Genomic DNA, 26,882 nt, shown 5'->3' on the forward strand with positions numbered 1-26,882 from the left:
ACTCAAAGTCAGTGCTTGCGTCCTTAGCTCCATGGAAGTCTGCTTCACATCAACCAGTATGTTACAATAAACCCTGGAGGGTGAAGTCTCTCTGCCACGTTTGGACTGTAGCCTTTGAGGTGTGGATTCTCCCAGAATCCTGTCCTAGCAGCAAGAACCACTTGATTTTCACCTGTAGACTCTACAGTCCAGCCTAACCTTGGGCTGGTGGGATGTAAAGAACATCAAGCCAATTCTGGACGCTCTTTAAATGATCTCTGCTTAAAGTCAGGGTTTGATTTTAGATCAAATTTTGTTTGTTTTTGTTTTTTTTTTTTTGTTTTTCCTAATTTGCCCCTTCCTTCTCTTCAAGGTCAGTTAGTTGTGTTCTTAACTTGTTCCAAAAAGTTATTCCCCTCCCAAACCTCCCTGTTGTCTTTTATTGACTGCCTATCTTTTTTTCTTAACCAAGATATTCTTATATTGAAGTGTCTCCTTCTAGATTGCTCATCTCAGTTTGCTCTGCTTGTCTATCACTGCTTGCTTGCATCCACTATCTGCATCTGTTTTCATGTTCTTTAGAGGTGGTTCTCTGTGGACCAACTCTCTGCCAGGGACTAGGTCTTTCCAAAAAGGGTCTGGCCTTACTCAGGGCCTCCCAATTTTCAACTTTACCTTCATGTTCTATCAACTTATTATTTATTGAATATCTCCTATACACATAAATACTATTATTAGCATGGAAGAAAGTTTTTTTTTTTTAAGATAGACTATATAATATTGGATTGTTGAAAAAGTCATGACATATTTTTTATGTTTTTTTTTTTCTGTACAAGTATGCATCATGACTTTTCCAAGAGCCCAATATTTTCCAGGTGCTAGTAAAGTAGTTGGGATTACAAGATTAGCACACATAGAAATCAAAGTGACCTAAAATATTACATATTCAAGTACATCATTAGAAAAACAGAAATTAAGTGCCACTTAGAGGAGGAAGCTGCAGTGCTTTGTGGACAGAAAAGATTCTGGAAGAGTCAGTAGATGCATGACTGGAGAAAAGCCTATGCTGAGATAAGCAGAGAGAAGGGAAGAGCTTGTGGTTGAGGGAATAATCGAAGCAGACACAGACAGTAAAGCATCCAGACATTCTTAGGAAAGTTCCAGAGGGAAGAATCATCTTTTTCATCTTTGTATTCTCCAAGTCCAAGCATTGCACGTACTTGCACTGAATACATTTTTGGTGAATTGAATATGTTATAGATATTCTGCATTGTAGAGGGCCTTGAATACCAGGCTGAGAAATTAGACCTTTGCCTCTAACAAATGGACATTAACCATTTCTTGTTCAACATTGGTTTAGATTTTAAAGTTTGAGAATGTTGGAGAAGTAGCATTTAGGTTGGTCTTAAGGATCCATTAGTGTCTTTATTCCTTTGCTCATGATCTCTCTTTTTTTTTAAAGAATTATTTATTTAATTTTATTTGCTATTATTATTTATTTATGTATGTATTTTTGAGAGGTTTTTGCTATAGGGTACGTGCGCTCACCAGAAAGAGAGAGAGATAGAAAGCAAGAAATCCCTCCCCCCCCCCGGGCGGATGGCCATGCCACAATCCCTTCTCCTCTCAGGATCTTGGGCATGCACACACACATGCCTGGCGTGAGTGTAAGCCGTCGGGTCCAAGACTTGAACTGCGGTTGACTACATGGGAGTCCAGTGACATAGCCATTACACTAACTGCTGGTCCCTATTTATTTTTTTAATTTGACCAGACAGAGACAAAGGGGTAGAGAAAGGGACAGTGAGACAGCAAGCTGCCAAGCCCAGAACATGAATTTGGTCAGCCATGTGGGAGTCCAGCACCCCAACCACCATGCTACCTGTTGGCCCCTCCTTGCTCTTTTTACTCTCCTTTCAGAGAAGACGTTCCAGCGGATCCCTCCCTGTTTCCTCATAGCAAAGCTGAGCAGGTGTCAGGAGGGTTTTCATTCAAAGCATATTAAAAATAACTTCTTTTTGCCTCTTCTGGATATATTACACATATAAGTATGATTTTCACTTCGCTGTCACCGATTAACACATTACAGATCAGTCTTGAACTTTGGCCTCTCACTTAGGAAAGTGACTTCTTAAAATTGTTTTTGTTCAGTGGATACTTATACCTTAAACATCATGCCCTAAGGACTAGCAGGTGGCATAGTGATTAAGGTGCTGGAATCCCACGTGGTCAATAGCAGTTCGAGTCCTAGACCCAGCGACCTGAAACTTACACTGGACACATATGATGCATGCCCAAAATGCCAAGAGGAGAAATGAAAGGGAGGGATTGTGGTGTGGCCACCTTCCCTGGGAGGTAGGGGGTGGTGATTTCTTACTTTCTGTCTCTCTCTGGCAAGTACACACATCTATAGCAAAAATCTCTCAAAACAAAACTGAACAACAACAAAGAAAAAGAAAGAAAGAAAGGAAGGAAGGAAGGAAGAAAGGAAAGGAAAAGAAAGGAAAAGAAAACAAAGGGAAAGAAAAGAAAAGAAAAGAAAAGAAAAGAAAAGAAAAGAAAAGAAAAGAAAAGAAAAAAAAGAAATTACGCCCCAAGTTAGGTCATGGGACTAGAGAGAAGAGATGGTGTAAGAATGCATTCACAGGGACCAGCAGTTAGTGTAATGGCTATGTTGCTGGACTCCCATGTAGTTGACCGCAGTTCACTTCCGGGACGCGGTGGCTTAAAACTCACACCGGACACGTGTGCATGTGTGCCCAAGATCCCAAGAGGAGAACGGAGGAGAAGGGATTGTGGTGTGGCCATCCCCCCTGGGGGGGGGGAGTGGCCATCCTCCCTGGGGGGTGGTTTCTCATTTTCTGTCTGTCTGTCTGGCGAGTGCACGTGCCCTATAGCAAAAATCTCTCCAAAAAAAAAAAGAAAAAAAAAAGAATACATTGACATTTGTATTATATTGCAAATATTTAGGAATAGGCTGGAAAAAGTAACTCTGAACTAAAACTTAATATCTCGAGTCTCAGCCATAGAAAGAAGAATTTCATAAGCAATATATTCAACCACTTTAAATTTATACTGAAAATACAAATTGAAGCTTACTGGTTTATATATATATATTTACTTTCATGGCAGAGAAATCACTTCATGCTGCTCCAATATAAGTTCTGTGCTATGGGAAGGCTGGTCCTACAGTAGGACAAAGTGAGGCGGTAATAGTTGCTCCTGCTGCAGAGTAAGGAAGGAGGAAGAACAGCTTTCAAATGTCCCTGAAATGTCCTTGCCTTTCATTGACTAGTTTGGTAGTTGACCATTCTAATTCTTTATCATGCCAATGAAATCTTTATGAAAAGCTAATCTGGAAGTTCCCAAAATAATAGCCTCTTCCTTTCTTCTGGCTTGGGCTGAGCAGCCAGTTTGGTTACAGTCCCTGTGGGGGAGCTGGGGAGAAGTGAGATGGTCTTTCTTGGTTGGGCCTTGTCCATATTCATTGCAGTTTGCTCTGTATCATAGAGATCCTTTTAAAAGGGCCTGTTTTTATTGGGTCTTGGGGAAAGTCATGAGGCGTATTTGCATAGAAGAACATACGCAAATAAGAAAACTTAAGTCATGACTTTCCTAACGAGCTAATAGCTTTGGGGCAGAAGAGAGGCTCAGTTAGGCAATAAATCACACTTTCCTGCTAACTCATGGGTGTATTTTATAACTACCTGAAGAACAGGACATGAAGTGTAGGAAATATCACCCAGGCTGGAGGGAAGTCTGGAAAGGAAACACGAAGGAGTTGATCACTGGCAGGGTTCTTGGTTCTAATATAACACGTCTATTGCCATTACTGCTGCTACGTACTGTACAGGGAACCACAGTTCAGTGAGTGCTGGGTTCCAGTCATGGTCCCAGGAAATTTACGTATATTTCCATTTACTCCCCACAAAGGAGCTGCAAAGTAGAAATAATAAATTCTCTTTTATTCAGAGATGAAACTGCAGTTTAGAGATGGGAAATAATTTGTCGAAGGCTACTTAGGAAAGATCAGATCTCCAATTCAAGCTCCTATCTGTCCACACGGCCTCTGAGCCACCCTCTCTCCCATTTTTCTTCAAGATAAACTGACTACATTGGTAGCTTTTACGTAGCTTTCATTAAAGATCAGAAAAAAATGTATTAGAAATAAAGACTTGTGAATTTTTTTTTAAAGTTTTTCAAACCACTCAGATATCGGGTACCTTTCAATTATTTTTAGCAGTTCTCAGAGTGAAGACCATCTGAGAAATTTATTTTGATGGCAAGTGTAAAACTTTGGGCATAGTTACATTCGAGTCCCTGTGGTGACTGTGCTATTTGTTGACTCAGTGAGACTTGGACAATGTAACCTCTTTATACCTCAGAGTTTTCTCATGTAGAATGTAGGCTAGGTGATCTTTAATATCTGAATATGCTTAAATTCTCTAATTTTTTGACTGCGTTTTATCTGTTTTATAGCTGTGCAGTATGACAAGTCAATAAAAGAAGTGGCATTACACCAAATAATCTGAGTCTCAAACAACAACTAGGGGTACATTTTCTCCTTCAGAACCATTCTTTTTTTTTTTTTAAGAATTATTTTATTTAACTTTATTTATTTATTTTTAATTTGACCAAAGAGGGACAGAGTGAGAGAGAGAGAGACAGAAAACAAGCTGCCAGGTATGGGCCTTGAACCATAGTCTGCCATGTGGGAGTCCAGCGCCCTTAACCACCACACCACCTACCAGCCCCTCCATCAGAACCATTCTTGCAAGACAACTGACTGGAACACAGTAAATACAGTAGGGGTTCAGGTGCATACTGCACACACTCTGCTCTTTGGGCTGGGACCACATTGGAAGTCGTCTAGGTTTGATTGCTGGCCCAACTTAAAGGTCAGTTACAGTGGTGTGGTGCCTACAATCCCAGAAACTCAGGGCTGAAGGAAGGCGGGGGAGGTTGGACTGGGTGATATAGCAAGACCCTGCCTTAAATACATAAATAAATAAATAGATAGATAGATAGATAGATAGATAGATAGATAGATAGATAGAGCTGGGTATGGTGGCCTAGACCTATACTCCCAGCCAAGAGCCTGTAACAGGAGGATTGTGACATGTCAAGACTCTGTCTTAAAAAAAAGGGAACTGGGGTTTATAAAAATCAGATTTTTCAGGTACTGATGGCACTTGTGGACATCTAAGTCTCTAGAGTTCTCACTGTTTGAGATGGTACACTGCTGGGACCAGCAGATGACATAATGGTATGTTGCTGGACTCCCACACAGTCGACTGCAGTTCAAGTCCCAGATGCAGTGACTTAAACACGTGCATGCCTAAAACCCTGAAAGGAGAATGGAGGACAGGAGACTGGCATGACTATCCCCTATGGGATGATTTCTTGCTTTCTGTCTCTGGCAAGCACATGTGCCCTAAAGCGAACACCTTTCTAAAAATAATAATTAATACATAAATAAATACATAAATACATACATAAATAAATAAATAAATAAATAAATAAATAAATAAAAGAGATATGCGCTATTCTCTCCTGTCTCAACAAGCACTTGAGTATTTACCTCATGCAGCCTGTGTCCTGCATCTGTACCATACATAGCTGAGGACACAGCACATGTAGTTACTGTCCTTTTCTGGCGCCCAGTCTAGTAAAGAAGATGGACACATAAAACTGGACTTGAATAAAATATGGTAGATAATAAGATGAAGTAAGTATAGGGGCCCACCTGAGAAAGCTGACAGCACTTAGTCTAACCTGGCAACCAGGTAACTTCCATGGGTTAGATATTCCCTGAGCTGAGTCTTCAGTAGTGGCAGATAAAAGTGAAAAGAAAATATATACCTAAACTTCCTTGGCATCTCTCTTTTTAGGGAGCTAGCTGTTGTCTCCCATTTCATAACAATTGGAGTGACCTGGTTGCATCCCTGTTGGTTGAATCCGTGGGTGTAAAACCGGCAGACGTACAACCTGTGGATATGGAAGACTGACTTTGTCGGCAAATGGGAGGGTAGTTTTTCCAAGCATGGCCAGCACCCACTTAGTTCCCAGTAAACATTCTTTGAATGAATTAATATATTATATTACAACTAAATAATAATAATAGGTGGTTGCGAGGTGGACAGGTAATTCGAAGAAAGAGAAAGCTCGGCATCATACCATGAAACAACAGTATGTAGAGAAGTAGGCATGGTTCAAAGTCATAAAACAAGAATGTTTCCAGCAGAGTAGCCAGACATGAGACTGAAGCCATAGGTAGGGTCAGGTCACAGAGAGGCATGTCTATGCTAAGAGTTTGGGCTTCCTCTTTTGCACATTAGGGAATCATTGAAGGATTTAAGATATAGGAGTGGTCTGGTCAGAACTGCATTTGTGATGGATTACTCTGGCTGAAATTAGGAAGGAATATTTAAGCTGGGGTTAAAGGATTCAAAGCTTGGGTTTAGACTATGAGCCAGAGTGCTAGTGTTTTTAATAGTCTTGAAGAGACAGCAAGAGCTAAGGCAACCAAGGAGGATAGAGATGAGAGGGTGGATTTATTTGTTAACTAACTCTAAGATTTGCTGCTTATTGGTCTGTGCTTCTTAATATCATGTAGAGTCTATGGTGGAAGTTAGGGTTGCATGAAGCCAGAAACCGCTGAGCTACATGAATTATTTAGTCTACCAGCTTTTTACCAGCTTCTGTATTCTCCAAAGGCATCTTCTTGAACCTGAGCCTGACTCCCCTGAAAACTTAGGAAGTCAGAGCCTCTTATTGTCTTATTTCATCCCCTGTGGTCTCTAGTTGGAACTCAGACAATGCCTTTTTGCCTGGGCTCAACAGTTCGTAAGCCCCTCCTGAGCATTCATACAGCAGATAGATATGAAGTGGCCTATTTGATGCTCTGTGCTACTTTCAGATAATTAAAATAAAGATACAAGAAAGTTATTCCAGCTGCCCCAGGATTCTGTAGTTGAAACAAGGTAAAGAGGTCTGTTTAGCTATCTGTGTAAAGCAAATATAACTTGAGAATTAAAAAAAAAAAAAAAGGAAAAAGAAAAAGAAAAAGAAAAAAGCAAACACACGCACCCAAACTGAAAGCAAGACGCTTTTGAAAAGTATAGACGGGTATATCACTGGTTAGAATTTCCTTCATTTTGCAAAGCCACGAGCCACATGCATCAGCTCACCACAAAGTCATTAAGCCTTTTTAAGCTCAGATGAAAAACATTAACAAATACCACAAAAGGCTTTAGTATAGCCCCTTTGTTCATTCACATATGGCACTTTATAACTCCTGCGCCACTCTGGTCGTGTGTTTGTTTAAGCCGCCTCCATCAGGCTGGTCCTGAAAGAACAAAAGACATCTTGAGCGATCCTAAGCAGGAAATGGGCTAATCTAAACATGGTTTGTGACACTTTAAGTAGAATAGAAAGGGGAGGGATTGATTAGTCATTAATGTCCAATTGGCTCCATATGGATGTTGCAATAATAAAGCCTTTTTTCAGAGCAGTAGCAGAGTTATTGAATTAGAGGTTTATGTTTCCTCAGAGCTGACCTTAGGGAATTCCCTTTTGGTTCTTCTTGTTGATCTTTAAAAGAGAATGGAATTTCTAATAGAAAAAAAATGGAGGCCGGAGCCACAATAACACTTGCTCATAATCCTGCAACCAAGAAACGCATTAATTTAGCATAGTATTAATTCCTGCAATAATTTCAACCCTTAGTGCTTTCTTTGCATGCCTTTGCATCTTTGGTGGGGCAGTATTTCAGAGACCAATTAGAGAGTGGCATGAACTTCATAACTGGTAATGGGCTCCTCTAATGTGCTTAGCTGTGCAGAGAAGTAGCATCCTTCAAGGGGGAAAGCAATGTGCCAGCCAAGGAATGGTGGGCTTCGAAGTTCAGAGTTATTTCAGACTGCTGAAGTGACTGGAGCAGCTGCGGGGTAGGGAAATGCACTAGACTACAACTTAGGAGACCTAGCTTCTAGATCTGGCTCTGCTTTTTATTAGCAGCATCAGATGGCCTCAACTTAGGACTGGACTTGATGATGGTAGAAAAGTGGTGTGTGTTTGGTAGAAATCATACTCGGGTTTTGGATTTTGATCTTGGCTGGGCTAGCAAATGCAGTACGATACTTGTGAAGCTGGGTCATGGCCACCAGCCGCAGCTCTCGGTCAACCTGCCATTGCGGTCGACAGCCGGTAGTCTACCAGTGTGTCGGGTTGCTAGATGATCTTGCCCGGCTATGTGTTGCAGGTATGTTATGAGCACATTTCAGGTTAGGCTAGGCTAAGCTCTGGTATTCAGTATGTTAGGCATATTAAAGATGTCTTTGACATACGATGTTCTCAATTTATAATGGGTCTATAGGGATGTAACCCCATCATAGGTCAAGGAGCATCTGTACTAGCAGTTGGTTACTTCAGGCTAGGTGATAACCTCTCTGAGCCTTGGTTTCCTTATCTATAAAGTGGGTCAAATGACTTCTTACCCTCCTACCCATTTCAAAGGATTGCAAAGGAAATCAAGATAATGTATTTAATGAAAGCCCTTTGAATATATTTTAATGCAAAATTACTTAGCACATCTGCTATTTTTATCCTGGAAACTGATCTCTGGTCTAGTCTATCAAAAAGGCAAATTGCTTTTTAAAGAATTACTTGGATACTCTGATTAGTGAAATGTCCATTTCCAAAGTACCCAGTAGAATTATTTCTTTTATGTGTATACTTTACATAACCTGATATATCTATTTCTATAGTTTATTCTGTGAATATATGAGTGCAGATAAATTTAATAGTTGAAGTAAATTAGGTGCTTACATTTTGTGGGCTTATGGGATGCCAGGATAAAACAAGGAAATTAAAAATTATCTGTGCAGGGGGTCTTCTCCACTGTGGGACAAATGAAAAATTAGCATTTTAATTAAGGTGCTCCAGGTAGGGACCAGCAGACGGTGTAGTGGTTATGTCACTGGACTCCCACATAGTCAGCTGCAGTTCAAGTCCTGGACCTGGCAGCTTAAAACTCATGCCAGGCACATGTTTGTGCATGCCCAAAATCCTGAGAGGAGAATGGAGGAGAAGGGATTTCAGCATGGCCATCCCCCAGGCGGTGATTCCTCTCTTTCTCTCTCTCTGTCTTTCCAGCAAATGTATGTGCCCTATAACAAAAGTCTCTCAAAATAAAAAATATATATATATATTGCTCCAGGTAAATACTCTTTTGTTCATGCACTATTGATTCTTATTTTTCCATTAATTTCCAGCTCAGAGGACCTAGGCATCCATATTTTGCATTTGCTTTTCTTGAGTATTCTACCTGTTAGTATGTCACTCTTCGCTAACTCATCTAGCTAATTTCTTGTAAAAGACATAGTGAACCTGGCATGCCCTTCTTCTCAAAAGATGAACACATCACTTCCCTAATGATTAAGGCTCTTGCTCAGCCATGGAATGTATTTTTCCTGCCAAGTAAACCACTAGGATAGCCAATTTTTTTTCTGAGGAGAAATCAAATTTGAATTCCAAGCAGCCTTCTTATAATGAAAGTTCATATTCTGGCAGTAAGCAGGAGTGAAAAATTAGAAAGCTTCCATAATCATAGACAGCTGTCAGTCATTCTTACAGCATGGTGAATTAGACCTTTACCAAATTAAGATAAATTTGTTGGAAAAAAATATGGTGAAAAAAATCTAACCTGTGTAATATTTTATTCTACTCCTTTCCTAATTTTTTATCTTCCCTTCTAAAATTCCTTCATCTTCTATGTTTTTATTTCAAATTTCTAATTCATTCATCGTTTTCTTTATTAGTCCAAGTAATTGACTATCAAATGTATCATGTTACTTTTTCTAGAATCCCACAGCAGAAAATCAACTACTGGGGTAGTCAAAAACACTGTGACTGTCATCAGTTCTGTCTATGCAACTCATGTTGATGTGTGTATCTCCTTTCATTTATAAGAAATCAATAATAGCTTTTTTTTTTTTTGCCCCTTTTAATAACTCTTTCTGGTAAATGAGGCAATCTTAGATTTTGTAATGGCCTAATTAGTCCACATAATTCTCAGGTCCATAGAGAAAAGAACCTTTCAGAAAAAAAAAAAAAAATGTTTGTTGGTTGGTTGGTTTTCCATTTTATTTATTTGTGTTTTGTTTGTTTGTTTAAACTGAAAGTTAAAACAGTTTTATTTGTGGTAGTATTCCATTGTATGGGTATTTAGCACAATTCGTCCGTTCTCCAATTATTTCTAGTATTTGTCTATTATTAATAAAACTGCTATGGTATTCTTATGTTAAGTCTATTTCTGGACAGAAGCTTCCATTTGTTTTGGGTAAGTACCTAGGAGTCAAATTGCTGGGTGGTAGGTAAGTGTGTATTTTACTTAATAAAAACTGCCAGAAAATGGTTATGCCATTCTACACTTCCACCACTGATATATAAGTTCCAGGTGCTCCCTATCCTTGCCAGCATTTGGTGTTGAACCCATTCTAGTAGAATGAAATTTCATTGTGGGTTTACTTTGCATTTTTCTGATTATTAGCAATATGAAGAACTTTTCATGTGCTCATTGGCTATAACTGTATCTTCTTTTGTAAAGTATTTATTCAAATTTTTTGTCCAATTAAAAATTAAATTGTCAGGGACCTGCAGTTGGCATAATGGCTATGTTGCTGGACTCCCATGTAGTCGATGATGGTTCGAGTCCCGAACTTGGTGGCTTAAACTCATGCTGGGCGCATATGCATGCGTACCCAAGATCCTGAGAGGAGAATGGAGGAGAAGGGATTGTGGTGTGGTCATGCCCCCTGGGGGGGTGATTTCTCATTTTCTATCTGTCTGTCTCTGGTCTTTCTGGCTGAAATGTTTGTCAGGAAGACTATGCTCCCTCCGTGTCACTTGGACTTGAGAGTCTGAGGGTTGAGAGGACTTATTTGCTAGGCGTGTGAAATTGGCGTCAGTGTTCCCAGCTTAGTGGGGGAGTTGCTGTAATTAGCTGTTGATAACATTTGTCATATGGGTACCTTAAATTTTCACTAATAGGGGTTAGCAGGTGGCATGATGGTTAAGGCACTGGATTCCCATATGGCCAACAGTGGTGTGAGTCTCACTTGACAACTTGCTTTCTCACTTTCCAACCTCTCAAAAAAAAAAAGTATAAAAAAAAAAAGTTAATTAATTAATTAAATTGTCTTTTGTTTGTAATTTTTTTGGTACTATTTTTGCTACAGGGCACATATGCTCATTGGAGAGACTGAGAGACAAAAAGAGTAGTTCTTTATACATTCTGGTTACAAGTTCTTGTCAGATATATGTATTGCGAATGTATGTTTTTTCTTCCAGTCTGTACTTTGACATTCATTTTCTTAATGATGACTTCTGATGAACAGAGTTTTAATTCTGGCTAAGTTTAACTTGTCATTTTTATTGTATATTTAGTGCTTTATATCCTATAGTTAGTGTTCTTTTTATTTCAAGGTCAGTGAAATATAGTTCTATATTTTTTTTGAGGAGTGTTATATTTTTTGCTTTAGTTTAAAGTCATAATTCACCACAAATGAACTTGGAATACAGTATGTAACAAGAGGTCAAGGTTTCCTTTTCTAAATATATCCATCCACTGTCTTAGCCCTACTTGTTACAAAAAAAAGGTATTATTTCCACATTAACACTTTGGGTCTTTATTAAGGTACTTAATGAGTACGTGTTTTTTCTCCTTTTGTTCTGTTAATATATAGTAAATTACGCTCCTGCTTTCCAAATGTTAAGCTAATCTTACATTCCTGAGATAATCCATTTTACATGTTGCTTGATTCACTTTGTCAACATTTATTCAGAATTTTTTCATTTATGTTTGAATCTCTGTCAGGTATGTTGTTTCAAAAATATAACTGAAAAGTGTTCTGTCTTCTGTTTTTCTGTATTTTTATGAGGTTATTATTATTTTCTTTAAATGTTTAAAAGAATTTATCAGTGAAACCATTGGGACTAGGGTTTTCTTTGTGAAAAGATTATTGGTTATAAGTTTAATTTCTTTATTAGCTATCAGAGTGTTCAGAATTTTTATTCTTCTTGAGTGAATTTTGGTAGTTTGTGTCTTTCAGGGAATTTGTTAATTTCATCTGAGTTGTCGAATTTGTTAGAATTAAGTTATTCACAATATTCCCTTGTTATCCTTTTAATGTGGATAATATTTATAGTTAAATCCCCTTGTTTGGGGATCAACAGTTGGCGTAATGGCTATGTTGCTGGACTCCCATGTATTTGACTGTGTTTCGAGTCCTGGACCCTGTTGCTTAAACTCACACCAGGCACATGTGCATGTGTGCCCAAGATCCCAAGAGGAGGAGAGTGGAGAAGGGATGGTGGTGTGGCCATCCCCCCTGGGGGTTGATTTCTCACTCTCTGTCTCTCTGTTTCTCTGTCTTTCTGGCGAGTTCATGTGCCCAATGGCAAAAACCTTACCAAAAAAAAATTCCCCTTGTTTAATCTATATATTGGTAAAACCTTACCAAAAAATATTCCCCTTGTTTAATCTATATATTGGCATATTTATTTTCTCTCTTTATTGATCAGTCTTACTAAGGGTTTATCAATTTGATTGCTCTTTTCAAATTACTAGCTGTTGGCTTTTTGAAATGCCTTTATTTTTCTGTTTTCCATTTCAGTGATTTTTACTCTTTATCCATTCTGGAAATCTGTGGCTTTTAATTGGATTATCTAATTCATTTTCATCTAGTCTAATTATTGAATTTGATGAAATTACATCTTACAGTTTGCTATTTGTTTTCTATTTGTTACCTTAGTTTTTCGCCTTCCCTGCCTTCCTTTACATTAATTAAATCCTTTTTAAGTTTTCTATTTGAATTACTGGCTTTTTAACTATACCTCTTCATATTTTCTTAAATTGATTTTTCTAAGGTTTCTCTGTGCATCCTTAATTGAGTATCTACAATTAAAATTGTACCACATCACATAAAATAAAACAAGCTTTAACAGTTTAATTCCATTTATTACCCTTGTCTTTTGTGCTATATGCCATGGTCCCACATTTTGCCTCTGTGTTATAAATCCTATACTATAATGTTACATCTTGTATTCTATAGCCACTTGTCTTTTAAAAACTGTAAACAAATAGTTGTTTATTCATAAAATCCACAGACGAAAAAAAGTTCCTGTTCTTGATGCCCTTCCTCTATGTATGGTTTCCATTGGCTGTTATTTCTCTTCATCGTGAATACTTTAAACGATTCCTTAGGTTCCCGTGTACTGGTAACTTATTTCCTCAGTTTCTTTTTATCTGAAAGTATATTTCACATTCATTTTTGAAGAACATGTCCACTGTAAAACTCTGTATTCACTTTCTTTTTTCTCTCAGCATTCTAAACATGATCTATAGTCTTCTTGCCTTCATTGTTTCTAATGAATAATCAGCCATCATTTGCATAATTGTTCCCTCTTATGCAATGCATCCTTTTACTCTGGAATGTTCTCTTTGTCTTTGACTTTCCACATTTTAGTGTCTAGTGTGGTTTTCTTTGTATTTAATGTGCCTGTATTTCTCTGAATGTTTTGAGCCTGTTGTTGATGTTTCTCACCAAATTCAAGTAAGTTTCAATACTTGTTTTTGTCTCTTGATCACATTTTTCTGGTTGTTTGCACAACTAGTACTTTTTAAATGTATATTGTCCGTTGTGTATTATAAATAGTCAAGTCTCTAGATTTTATTATTGGGTCGTCTGAAAAGTCACAACGCATTTTTGTATAGAAAAATATGTCATGACTTTTCTGACAACCCAGTATCTTCCTCTGGAAAATGTTAATGTTTGCAGTAGAAGGCAGTTAGATTGCCCATGATCACAATGGACTTGGGAAGGCTTTCGGTTTGCACTGTTGGGGAGAATCTTCTTCTCCTTCTCCTTTTTCTCCTTCTTTTTCCTCCTCACTAGGTTAAATCCCTAGTTGTGGCATTTTTAATTTATTCCTGAGGAGTTGCTCCTTAGATTTCAGTGGAAAGCCCATTTTAGAATGAGGTGTTTATGATTCTCCTTTAAATGGATAGAATTCTAATTCACATTCTGTCTCCCTTGCAATGAGCATCAGCTAAAATGCCCAATTCATTCCTGTTTTCCATTGGACTGATTTGAGTCTTCCTGGTACAAGTGAAGTTCAAAGCTTGGTCACTTGGAAGCCTCAAGCTCTGTCTTCTGACCCAGTAAGTCAGTTAAACTGACTCTGTTCTAGCCACTCCATGCAGTGCAGACTGGGGAGTGTTTTCATGGGAAAAACTATGAAAACAGAATTTTATTAAATTCTTTTTCTCAGCACCTCCCCAATCAATCTTCACACACTGCGAAGTTTCACTGTGTTATGATTTGGATAATAGTTTTTCTTTCTAGGATTGAATCCTCCAGTTTCTGCTTAATTTTAGTAGCTCCCAGGTGTCTTCAAGTGGTTGTTTTTACTCTTTTTCTCCAGAGTTTATATGTTGGGGGGACTGTGCTTAATTTTAGTAGCTCCCAGGTGTCTTCAAGTGGTTGTTTTTACTCTTTTTCTCCAGAGTTTATAACAATTTTATGTTGGGGGACTGGTGTGATATGAGCTATTCTGCCATCACCAAATCCCAGAATGGAATTATTTTTTGTGGTAACATTTTGCCTATATCACATTCATGCTGTTTGATAAAATGTAAGTGTTGATGGGCCTCTGAGGAGTTAGTCACATTATTTTTCCCTATTCTTTACATCACTCACTAGTAGTCATTGAGACTATTTGGTGGTAATTTCTTATTTAGTTTCCATTTTGATCTGTTCTAGAACATATTCGTTCAGGTTACTCTTCTGCTTAAAGACCTCAGAGTTCTTAGCTTGGCATTTGCATTCAAGATGCACAGCAACCGGTCCCTATTTACTTTTCTAATTTTATTTCTTAGTACTGCCCTCTTTTGCCATAAGCCACAGCCAACTTCTTTTTATCCTCAAAAGCCAGATTGCTTTTTTTTTTTTTTTTTTTGGAGAGGTTTTTGCTATAGGGCGCTTGCACTCGCCAGAAAGACGAGACAGAGAGATAGAAAGTGAGAAATCACCCCTCAGGGAGGATGGCCACACTGCAGTCCCTTCTCCTCCATTCTCCTCTCAGGATCTTGAGCATGCACACACACGCACCCAGCGTGAGTTTAAGCCGCTGGGTCCAGGACTTGAACCGCTGGCTACTATATGGGAGTTCAGCAACATAGCCATTATGCTAATTGCTGGTCCCATTCTAGAGTGCTTTTGTTAAAACCCCATGCCTTAGTTGCACTGAGTTCCTAGCCTAAAAATGCTTTGCCATTCATACATGTTGGTAAATTCTTTCCTTTCTTTTGTCATTTCTTCTTCTTCTTTTGCTTTTTCTTTTTCTTTTTTTTTTTTTTGAGTTTTTTGCTATAGGGCATGTGTACTTGCCAGAAAGACAGAGAGAGACAGAGACACAGAAAGCAAGAAATCACCCCCAGGTGGATGGCCATGCTACAATCCCTTCTCCTCCATTCTCCTCTTGGGATCTTGGGCATGCATGCAACACATGTACCCGGCATGAGTTTAAGCCACTGGGTCAAGTACTCAAACCTCAGTTGACTACATGGGAGTCCAGCAACATAGCCATTACTCCAACTGCTGGTCCCTCAATTTCTCTCTTCTTTTCTGATGCTGCTTAATTACTTCTTTGTCTCTAAATGTATTTAATACTCATTTCTGTCCATATCAACAACACTAATAGTGTTTCTTGGGGCCAGTAGGTGGCATAGTGGTTAAGGCATTGGACTCCCATGTGGCCGACTGTGATTCAAGTCCTGGACCTGGCAGCTCATGCTGAACGTGTGTGTGTTCATGCCCTAAATCCTGAGAGGACAATGGAGGAGAAGGGATTTCTACATAGCCATCTCCCAGGAGGGAGGATTTCTTGCTTTCTGTCTCTAAGTCTCTCTTTGTCTCTCTAGTGAACACACATGCCCTATAGCAAAAATATCTCAAATAAATAAATAAATAGTGTTTCTTTTCTGCTTTCATAGTATGTTTTAGTTACTTATGTTAGCACTGTTTCATAATTAAAAAAAAAAATTATCTCCCTCTACCACTCTGAACCAAATTATTTAAACACAAAATATAAGAGTTATTTATCATTGTATACAGTATCACAATGCTGGGTACATTCAAAATCTGTCAGAAATGTTTACTGAATTAATGCATACATAAATTATTACTAAGCACATTATAGAATTAGTCGGAATTCCTCCTGAGGGAGAGCTTCATATACGTTCAAACCCACACCAAACATTCACTCACTCATTCACTCGGATAACACTTGGAACCTCTCCAGGAAGGGGCCTCGCTAGGATTAGTTCAGGATCATTGCTATAGCAATGATGGTAAAGCTAGTTTTCTTTCCAACCCACCTGGAAAACCTCAGTTTCTGTCTTCTCCTTAAATCATTTAAATCACAGCTTCCTAAGGAGGTCTTTGCCTTGGCAATTTCTATTTTCTCTCTGTAGATTAACTGAGAGTTTGCTTTTATTCAGACTGTGCTTTGGGAGATGAAGGATGAATGAACCAATCTGAGCCTCGTAGGGTAAGTTGTACAAAGCAGGAGATCTTGCAGTGCAGGGGACATGCTTTTCCCTTGGCGCCTACTGTGGTGCTGTTGGCTTCCTGGCCTTTGAGCAACTGTCATTTGGGACTCCTGTTACTGGAATAAGGACTCATAGGTCAGCTGGAAAGCTGTAGTCTCCAGGTGCATCTGTGGGTCTATACTTTTTCCAACTGACTTCCATGAGAAATCGTATCTTGAACCCATAAATGATTCCTCTGCTATTAAATGGTAAAAAGCTTACCTTATAGAATTATGAACCAGTCCAAGGACAATTCAGTTCTGGATTCTGATACACAGAACTGGCTGTTTAATACCCAAATATTTTGTGTATACTTAATGTTATTTTTAAAAATTAATGGAGCAGTATGAAATCATACTCGATATGTAGATTTTTAATTATAACAAAAAGTGAATTTTAGGCTTCAAATATGCAGGTTAATAGAATGCCTATTTAAATTTTATGTATTTATTTCTTCCATGAGCAAGAGAGATGTAGAAAGAGACAGAGAGAGAGAGAGAGCGATGCACCTCGATAGAGCTCCAACACCATGATCCACACTTAGCTTCAGGCAGCTCAGCTCATGGGCATGTGAGCACCCAGGGTACTTAAGGAGGCCTTTGCACATGGACCTGAAACCATCCATGTTGGTCTGCCTCACAGAGCATCACGTTTGACCCCTGCACCACCCTCTGACCCCAAAGAGCACACTCCTTGAAATACAGCTTATAGTATGCTATAGATTTTTTTAAATCTGTATCTGTATCTATATCCCATTTCCATTTTTAAATTTCTGGATTTATTCCCATATATACAGTCAAGTGTATTTCTACTGCTGCAACAATTCTCTAACCATTTGGTTTCATGGAATCAAGTTTAGGAACACTTCCTGCATGTTCTTTTGACTTTGCGGCCACTAATACTTTCCCAAAAATTGGCTTCTGAGCTTATCACAAATCTAGATTATGAGTTAAAGTCATAGATAACTTGTCAGCTTTCAATAAAAAAAAAAGGAAGAGTGAAAGATGTTTTTATCAAACAATTCAGCTCAAGAAATCTTTGTTGAGAATTTCTTTCTGCATAGATTTCATCTGGATGCTTTCGTGAACTCCATAGTTGTATATGGCATAGTTATTGCAGGACTAGAAGAATCCCTCAACATATCTTCATGGGGCACTTGTGGGTTTTGATATTGTATTTTTTATATCGAACCCAAGTGTTAACTCAGATATTATAAGCCTGGGCCCCTTTCCAGGGTGTTAGTGCTGGTGGCAAAGGAAAGAGCAATTTCATATAAAAAGTTGGTTTGAGGACTGGCAGTTGGCATGATGGTTACATTGCTGGACCCCCACATGGCCATCTGTGGCTCAAGTCCTAGTCCTGGAGGCTTGAAACTCACGCTGGGTATGTGTGCATGCTCAAAATCCTGAGAGGAGAATGGTGGAGAAGGGATTGTGGTGTGGTCATCCCCCCAGGGAATGATTTCTCGCTTTCTCTCTCTCTGTCTCACTCTGTCTCTGGTGAGTGCATGTGCTCTACAGCAAAACATCTCTCTTAAAAAAAAAGTTTTGTTGTTATTTGTCATTGACTCCCTAATTAAGAAGGAGGGTGACTTCCTGGGCACAGTTTGCATAGTAATAAGGTAGCCTGGAGTACCATATATGTGGGAGATAGGAGAGAACGGAGGTGAAAATAAGAGGGAGGATAGTGAAAACATATGTCCAAGCTATTATTTTGCAGAAAAACCTGGACCTGTAACTTTGTGGGGTATTCAAAGTTCCTGCTGTGATCAATGTCTGATTGGATAACTGGCCCAATTGGAAAGTGATTTCAAATACTGGTCTCTCAGGATAAGTCTCTTTTCCCCAACTCTTGATCCTTCTGATACATCATTCTTAGTTTAACTAAGATGTCCCCATTCATTTTCAACTCACTCCACATGGAAGAGAGAGGAGGTGGCAAGAAAAAAGATAGGTGACATGACCTGAAGCATTTTGTATTTTCCCCTTCTTAATTTGAATTTCTAAAGTATGCTCTGTGCTGAATTTCTCAATTCTGGGAGTGCCCCTAGGGAGTCCTAGAGATCTGTTGTGTAATGAGTTGATAGTCAGGGTCGTGTAGATTATGTGTGCTTTGGGAGGGGGGGAAAGGTCAGTGCAGGGCTGTTGGTGGAAGTGGGATCTGAGCTAGTTCCTTGGAGAGGTAGAATTTAGTGAAGTGGAAGAGAGCAGGATGGCTTTGCTAAAACTGCCGTACAGGGAGAGAGGTTACGAGGCAACCATATGACTGGGAGAACCAGCTGGTATGGAGGAGAGGATCTAGAACGTGTCTATACTACAAGCAGTGTAAAAATTCACATCATTCCTTTTAGTCTGTAAGCCATTTAAAACGTCCTGTTCACGGGATCAGCGGATGGCACAATGGTTACATCACTGACTCCTATGTAGTCAACCATGGTTTGAGTCCCAGACCTGGCAGGTGAAAACTCATGCTGATGCATGTGCATGCATGCCCAAGATCCCAAGAGGAGAATGGAGGAGATGGGACTATGGTGTGGCCATCCCTCTGGGGGGCTGATTTCTTGCTTCTGTCTGTCTCTCCAGTGAGAGTACACATGCCCTATGGCAAAAATCTCTCTTCAAAAAAAAAAAAAATCAATTCCTGTTAACAATGAAATACATATTCTCAAGTGAGGAAATAAATAGAACTAACTGTTTGGTTTTGCTAGAGGCAGAGAGAAAGCTAAAACAGTTAAAAACAGACCTCAAATGTTAATCACCTGTGCACAGTAGTTAACTTAGAATAATACTGAGATGTTTTTGCATCTGACATTCGCCACAAACCTGTCTCCTTTTATGTGTATGCATGCCAGTATATAAATTGCTGAATCCATGTCAGTTGTAAAGTAATGGCACTGGGGGCATCATAAATTACCGGGGTGATCCTCAGGAGAAGACACTGTCGTATCTGAATGAGTGTTTCACTTCCAGAGTGATGTATGCCTTCATCTGGCCCAGCAGTCAGCATATTGCCCTGTGTTGATGGATATTGTCAGCTGGAAGCTACACTACATTTCACTGCACAATAAACATGGCTGTCAAACCCATATAAAGTGAAATCAATTTATCCTGTATGGTCAGTGCATTTTAAATGAAATTAATGTACTGTGGGTATGGTGGCAAAAAGGTAGCGTATTAGTTATGCATCTTGGGATCTGAGACTTTTCATATAAGGGATCATCCTGTCTAGGAGGCTGGAAAGAAGAGCTGCTTATAAGGTATGTCATTTTTGCATGATCTTAGCCTCTCTGCCCTTCTTCATGTTTAGGGGAAAGAAAATCCACAGTATTAGCCGATTCTGCCCCTTTATCCTATCTTTTGTTTACAGTAAAAGATGACCGTATTTGCTGTAATAATAGTGCACTTTAATGTTCTAGTTTTTTACTGGCTCTGACATAAACCGATTTCTTCTTAACCAAGATATCTAGAAATAAGAGTAGAAGGGCCAGAATTTGTTTGGGTCATGTTGCTCCTATATAATAACTTTATTGAGCTGAAAGTATTTACTTTTTCCAAGAAAACAGAAGATGTTGGTTTTAATGTATATTTTGCTTCTAAACTTTGAGGGGTTAGGGTTTCCTGTTCAGGCCTTTCCTGTTTCCTGTAGTAGAAGCTGTGGTGGAGGCCATAGTCCAACCGCTTTGCATTTAAATACAGAAGTTCTCAGTCTTCAGGGAGATACTCAGCAATCGCCACATCACAGTGTATTCATCAGCAGTGTTTTAGGATGCTTGGAAACAAGCAAGAGCTTCATTCACTCATTCCGAAATTCATTAACATAACCACATGTTACTACCTGAAATTCTATGTGGCAGGTATTTCATTGGATCCTCAGAATGCAGCGGTGAGCCTCAAGGAGCTTTTAGTCTAGTATGTTACTAGACCCAGCTCTTCGGAAACTGTAAAACTTCAAGGATTTCAATATTTTGGGTTGTTGGGAGAGTCATGACACATTTTTGCACAGAAAAACATAGATAAATATGTCATAACTTTCCTGACAACCTAATAGTTTCACAAGGAAGTGTTAACGAGCTACCCTTAAAAAAGGAAAAATATGGCAAGACCTTTGAGATGAATACCTTGTTCATCTTCTACTTTCGCATCTAACTTAAAACCAATCTTCGTCTTGATGTTTATTGAATATCTATTATGTGGGAAATCCTGGGATACAAAAATGAGCACAACACAATTGCTGGCTTTACAGGTCACGTGTTCCTGGGGCTGGAGTGGAAAGATGGGAGGGAAATAGTCATATAAATAATAGATCCTCTGGGAGCAGAGCAGCATCCATGCAGCTGTATATATCCCATAACATCATGTTGCAGACCTTAAATATACACAATAAAATCTATTTAAAAAAGTACTTTGTGGTGCATAGCAGGAAAGCAAGAGGAATGACTAGAACCTGGGAGCACCATTGTGAATGCTGCTCTTTTCGTCTGAATTACCCTCCCCTCCACCTTCTCCTTTCCTTCCCCTGCTGAATCCGGTTCGGCCTTCTAGATGCAGCTTAGACATATCTCCTGAGAAGTATCTGGGGCCGTCTTGGTCCCTGATGGACTTCCACCTAGTAGCATTGACCACACCCTTTTGTTTGTTTGTTTTAGGTTTTTGCCACATGGCACACACATTCAGCAGAGAGAGACAGAGAAGGAAAGCGAGAAATCACTCCTCAGGGAGGATGGCCACAGTGCAACCCCTTATCCTCTGTTCTTTTCCTAGATTTGAGGCACATGTGCACACATGCCTGGTGTGACTTTCAAAGCTGCCAGGTCCAGGACTCGAACTGCAGCTGGCCATGTGGGGGTCCAGTGCCTTCACAATCGCCACATCACAGTGTATTCATCAGCAGTGTTTTAGGATGCTTGGAAACAAGCAAGAGCTTCATTCACTCATTCCGAAATTCATTAACATAACCACATGTTACTACCTGAAATTCTATGTGGCAGGTATTTCATTGGATCCTCAGAATGCAGCGGTGAGCCTCAAGGAGCTTTTAGTCTAGTATGTTACTAGACCCAGCTCTTCGGAAACTGTAAAACTTCAAGGATTTCAATATTTTGGGTTGTTGGGAGAGTCATGACACATTTTTGCACAGAAAAACATAGATAAATATGTCATAACTTTCCTGACAACCTAATAGTTTCACAAGGAAGTGTTAACGAGCTACCCTTAAAAAAGGAAAAATATGGCAAGACCTTTGAGATGAATACCTTGTTCATCTTCTACTTTCGCATCTAACTTAAAACCAATCTTCGTCTTGATGTTTATTGAATATCTATTATGTGGGAAATCCTGGGATACAAAAATGAGCACAACACAATTGCTGGCTTTACAGGTCACGTGTTCCTGGGGCTGGAGTGGAAAGATGGGAGGGAAATAGTCATATAAATAATAGATCCTCTGGGAGCAGAGCAGCATCCATGCAGCTGTATATATCCCATAACATCATGTTGCAGACCTTAAATATACACAATAAAATCTATTTAAAAAAGTACTTTGTGGTGCATAGCAGGAAAGCAAGAGGAATGACTAGAACCTGGGAGCACCATTGTGAATGCTGCTCTTTTCGTCTGAATTACCCTCCCCTCCACCTTCTCCTTTCCTTCCCCTGCTGAATCCGGTTCGGCCTTCTAGATGCAGCTTAGACATATCTCCTGAGAAGTATCTGGGGCCGTCTTGGTCCCTGATGGACTTCCACCTAGTAGCATTGACCACACCCTTTTGTTTGTTTGTTTTAGGTTTTTGCCACATGGCACACACATTCAGCAGAGAGAGACAGAGAAGGAAAGCGAGAAATCACTCCTCAGGGAGGATGGCCACAGTGCAACCCCTTATCCTCTGTTCTTTTCCTAGATTTGAGGCACATGTGCACACATGCCTGGTGTGACTTTCAAAGCTGCCAGGTCCAGGACTCGAACTGCAGCTGGCCATGTGGGGGTCCAGTGCCTTCACCACCACACCACCTGCTGGCCCCCCAACCCTTGGTTTTAATTGTCTGTTTTCCCTCTGAACTGTGAGCTCCTCAAGAGCAGAGACTGCTTTATCCACCTTTGTATCCCTGGCACAGCCTAGCCCACAGTAATTGCTCAATGAATACGTTACATCGAGTTAATTAATTCACTTATGAAACTTGTGAATGTCTGAATAGAATTGAAGGGTGAGTGGGATTTAGCATGAGGCAGCAGGAGTAAGGTCTTCAGGCAGTCAGGAGAGCACAAGCCAAGGCACAATGTTGTGAAAGGGAATTATTTTTGAGGGAAACATAGTATTTGTGGTGGCTGTGAGTTTTTGGCAAGTCAGGCTTACCTGACAGGTAAAAGCCCCCTTTTGAGGGAAGGAATCCCAGCAGGAAAGTTTGCCATAAAACGACGCCAATCATTGCTGTATCATCAGCTAGAATTGCCAGTCGGAAGTGCAGGAGGCGAACAGAAGCATGCAGAATCCCCACTGCCCAGTGTCTTTGAGGGCTACTTCAGAGGGGCCTTACAATTGTCGTGTGAAACTGTTTCCCACTTCACGAGGTCGCACAGGAAAGAAGAGCAGGGAAGGGCCTAGGGAGACAGCAGACCAGGTGGCAAGCGCGTTACCTCACCCACGTAATAATGCTTTGCACCGTCTTGTTCTTCCTGCCCCGACGTTACAGGAAGTAAAGCAGTGAATGGCTCTGCAGCTAAACTACAGCAGTATTATTGTTGGCCAACAGGAGGTGCCACTGTGGCCGAAGCACGAGTCTACAGGGACGCCCGCGGCCGCGCCAGTAGTGAGCCACACATCAAGCGACCAATGAATGCATTCATGGTCTGGGCGAAGGATGAGAGGAGGAAAATCCTTCAGGCCTTCCCCGACATGCATAACTCCAACATTAGCAAAATCTTGGGTGAGTGAGCGCGGTGTGCTGATGCTGATCTTCTGCCCCAGCCATGGCAGGGGAGCAGCACGCAGGGACATAGCGAGGCTTCTCAGGGGACCCATGGCTGGCGGAAGTCAGAAGAAGCAGCTGGGGCTTCCGGAGCCTCCTGAATCATCGCTGCCTCCCCAACTCGCAACGTGCCATTGAGGTGTAGGGGTTGTTGCATCCACCAGGTGCCAGGACTGGACTGGCTAAAATCCTGTTTTAGAGACAAAACTGTATATAGTGTATGCTAATACCCTGAATATAGCGACTCTTGAGAGGTCACTGCTAAATAGGAGTCAGGAGACAATCTTTTTCTCCTTTTATTATTCAGTCTTCTTCATTTCTAAGTTGCTGGGAAGCCTCGGGACACTCCCAGGCCCTGCTGCTCTCTGCTTTGGTTCTTGGGCACACGTATCCCCTGAAGGAATTCATCGAGGACTAGGGCTGAACCCAAAAATGGTGTGAAATTCATGGAGTACAGAACAGTGCCTCTAATAATAACTTTAAAACCTGTAAAATAAAGTCACATTTACTTTAATAAGATCTGACTAGTTCAAATTTCATAGCAGTAAGTTGAACACACAGACCGCAGGGCAGAGGCCTGGTTTGTGGTGGAGTGCCGCGTGATCCTCCCGTTTCTCAGGATTATACTCCAGCCTTGTCGCATTAGTGTAAAGCTTGCCTTGTGCAGATTATACAGTGTGGAATTATTGTGCTCAACATATTGAACATATTTTATTCAACATGCAGCATTACAGTCAACATGTTTCCTCTTTAAAAAGCAAAAACACAGAAGGCACTGTTCTATTTAAGCTGTCATGATGTGACAAAATCTCAGAGGGAGCTGTTTAAGAAGCTGAAAAACATTAGAGACTTAAACTGTGGTTTTAATTTTTTAAATGTTTTGTTCAAAGGCAATAAATATTTAACCTGAGTAAATATCAGTGATCTGGACATACACAAATACACATGTTTTGTCACTGTATAAATAATTTAACTTGATTCTGAGATTTCTTGAGGCAGTGACCTCTAAGAAAATTTAAAACATACATGAGATCAAATACCAGTGAAGTGTTAAAATGCAAGTTTCTTTTTTTTCCTCTCTCTCTTTTGACTTTTGAATTTCAAGATGACTTTTTTTTTTAACTTGCTAGAGGACCATATGCTTGTTAGAGAGAGACAGAGACATAGAGAGAAAGAGAAAGAAAGAGAGGAAGCATCCCCTCTTGGGGAATTGTCACTCCACAGTCTCCTCTTCATTTCACCCTCTGTGAGGGATTTGGGGCATGCAGGCACACACACCTGGCTTGTTTTCCAAGCCTCCAGGTTCAGGTCTTGAACCATGTAGTCGGCCATGTAGGACCCAGCTGCTTTGACCACCATGCCACCAGCAGGCCGTCGAGATGAATTCTGTCGTTATAATTAAGTGGGCTTTTATTTTGAAAGTTTCAAAGATATGAACCAGGATGTTGTTCTTTTGAATTTAAATACCCTTCAAATCAAAATGTTCCTACTGTATATATTATCTGTTTTTCCGATTAAAAACCAGTCTCAAAAACTAAGTGCTTTTCTGGCCTTACAATTAGATACTCAATTTGAACTTTTCGTATTTTTTCTGTTATTTTAGCAGCAATATGAGTAAGCTTTCAGGACACAGATCCATTTTGGCATCTGTGTGGAATCTATATGATTGGTGTACATTCTGTGAAAAAAACGATTAGGAATATAGTAAGTATATTTATTAATATGTAAACTTCTAGGCACAACCACTTCTAGGTACCAAGAATCCTCCGTGAACTGCGGCTTTAAGCTGCTGGGAGCCAGCAGAACATAAAGAAGTCTATCCGCATAGACTTTCTACACAGCTTCTACACAACACTCAGGAGAGAGCAGGGACAGAGGTGCTGTTAAGGCAGACCAGGCTACTGCTGGCTGCGGGGAGCATGTGCACAGCGTTTCCATTTGTGTGTGAGAAATCTCCACCGAAGAATAGCTCACATCCAGTCTGCACAGCTGTTACCGCTTCATTCACCAGCAAGACACAAAAATGCAATTTGATATATGTAAAAAAACACATCCCTTTTCGTCAAGTGTTTAGATAATTCTTTATAAACAATATTAGAGAAGTGAATGCACTTTCTTCTTCCTGTATAAACCGTATTAAAAATTTTTGTACTTTTATTGGTATGGCTTTGAATGAACGTTTATAGTACTTGAAAATGGTATATATAATTCCGACTGTACCTTCCGGTGCTAAAACTATAACTTCTTAGCTAGAGTTTAGGTTTCGTAATTACTCTAGGCCAGGGGAGATAGTGTGCACAGTAGATTTTCATATACGGAAGGACGGCAACATCTGTTGACATCTTATCAAAGGACAGCTTCTCTGGAGTTAGGTGGAGTGTAGGAGATGTTTGAATTTCAGGACCAACAAAGCTTTTCCTAGGATCCTGTCATACACAAAAGGGTACTTGGGAAGTGGGGCCTTTAACCCTCTTGAGAGAGATTGGCAAATGGATGAGGAAGACCTTGGTGTAGGATGATGTTTAAGCAACAAAGATAATATGTTAAAACAGTCTAGTCACATCAGCCTTAAGTTATTGAGAGAAATGATACAACCAATGTGTCACGTACAGAAACTGTTCTTTGCTCGATGGTCTAGAAGACTGTGTGGGAGGCTTACGTGGGTAACAGGAACGACCCTGAGCACAGGGGTGAGTGAAGTGCTGGGAAGGTAGTTCTGGAGGTATTTGCCCAGAGTATGTTGCCTTGACCACTTGGGTACTTAAGGCTATTTTCATGTCTAGGATCTCGCTGGAAATCCATGTCCAACCAGGAGAAGCAACCTTATTATGAAGAGCAGGCCCGACTAAGCAAGATCCACTTAGAGAAGTACCCAAACTATAAATACAAACCCCGACCCAAACGCACCTGCATTGTCGACGGCAAAAAGCTCCGGATCGGGGAGTATAAGCAACTGATGAGGTCTCGGAGACAAGAGATGAGGCAGTTCTTTACTGTGGGGTAAGTATTCTTGAGTTTAGCCACCGGGCTTTTCTCTCCTGGGAAGAAATTGCAGGATGGCTACGAACAGTGTGTTTAAAAGGAATTCAGGGAAGGCAGGCGGTTGTGACCTCCTGACGAGGCTTGGCCACGGTCATGTGCGCTGTATCCCACGTGCACAGCCTTGAAACATGGCTCCTGCTCAACCCAAAATGCAGTGCACTCCGTTGATCACCTCTCTAATTGACTCCCAAGCCAATCGAAGATGCTCAGTGCCCACACACAGTTTCTGCAAGTTTATTTAAACAGT

General features: G+C 40.1%; 1 protein-coding gene across 22 annotated transcripts in view; it reads left to right on the forward strand.

Moving 5' to 3' along the window:
• The window catches only part of SOX6 (SRY-box transcription factor 6), a 666,092-nt gene that overhangs the window by 622,802 nt on the left and 16,408 nt on the right, over window positions 1-26,882 (forward strand). For 18 of the 22 annotated variants that reach the window (XM_027768610.1, XM_027768624.1, XM_006142513.3 and 15 more), the window contains 2 exons: window positions 23,318-23,551; window positions 26,377-26,593. In XM_027768610.1, the coding sequence (XP_027624411.1) occupies window positions 23,318-23,551; window positions 26,377-26,593 (451 nt within the window). Of the gene's footprint in view, window positions 1-23,317; window positions 23,552-26,376; window positions 26,598-26,882 lie in introns of those variants that run through there. The other 4 variants (XM_014584617.2, XM_014584668.2, XM_014584628.2 and 1 more) reach the window with 2 other exon arrangements.

This window comes from Tupaia chinensis, unplaced genomic scaffold (genome assembly GCF_000334495.1).
Source record: "Tupaia chinensis unplaced genomic scaffold, TupChi_1.0 Scaffold000077_1, whole genome shotgun sequence".
NCBI lineage: Eukaryota > Metazoa > Chordata > Mammalia > Scandentia > Tupaiidae > Tupaia > Tupaia belangeri.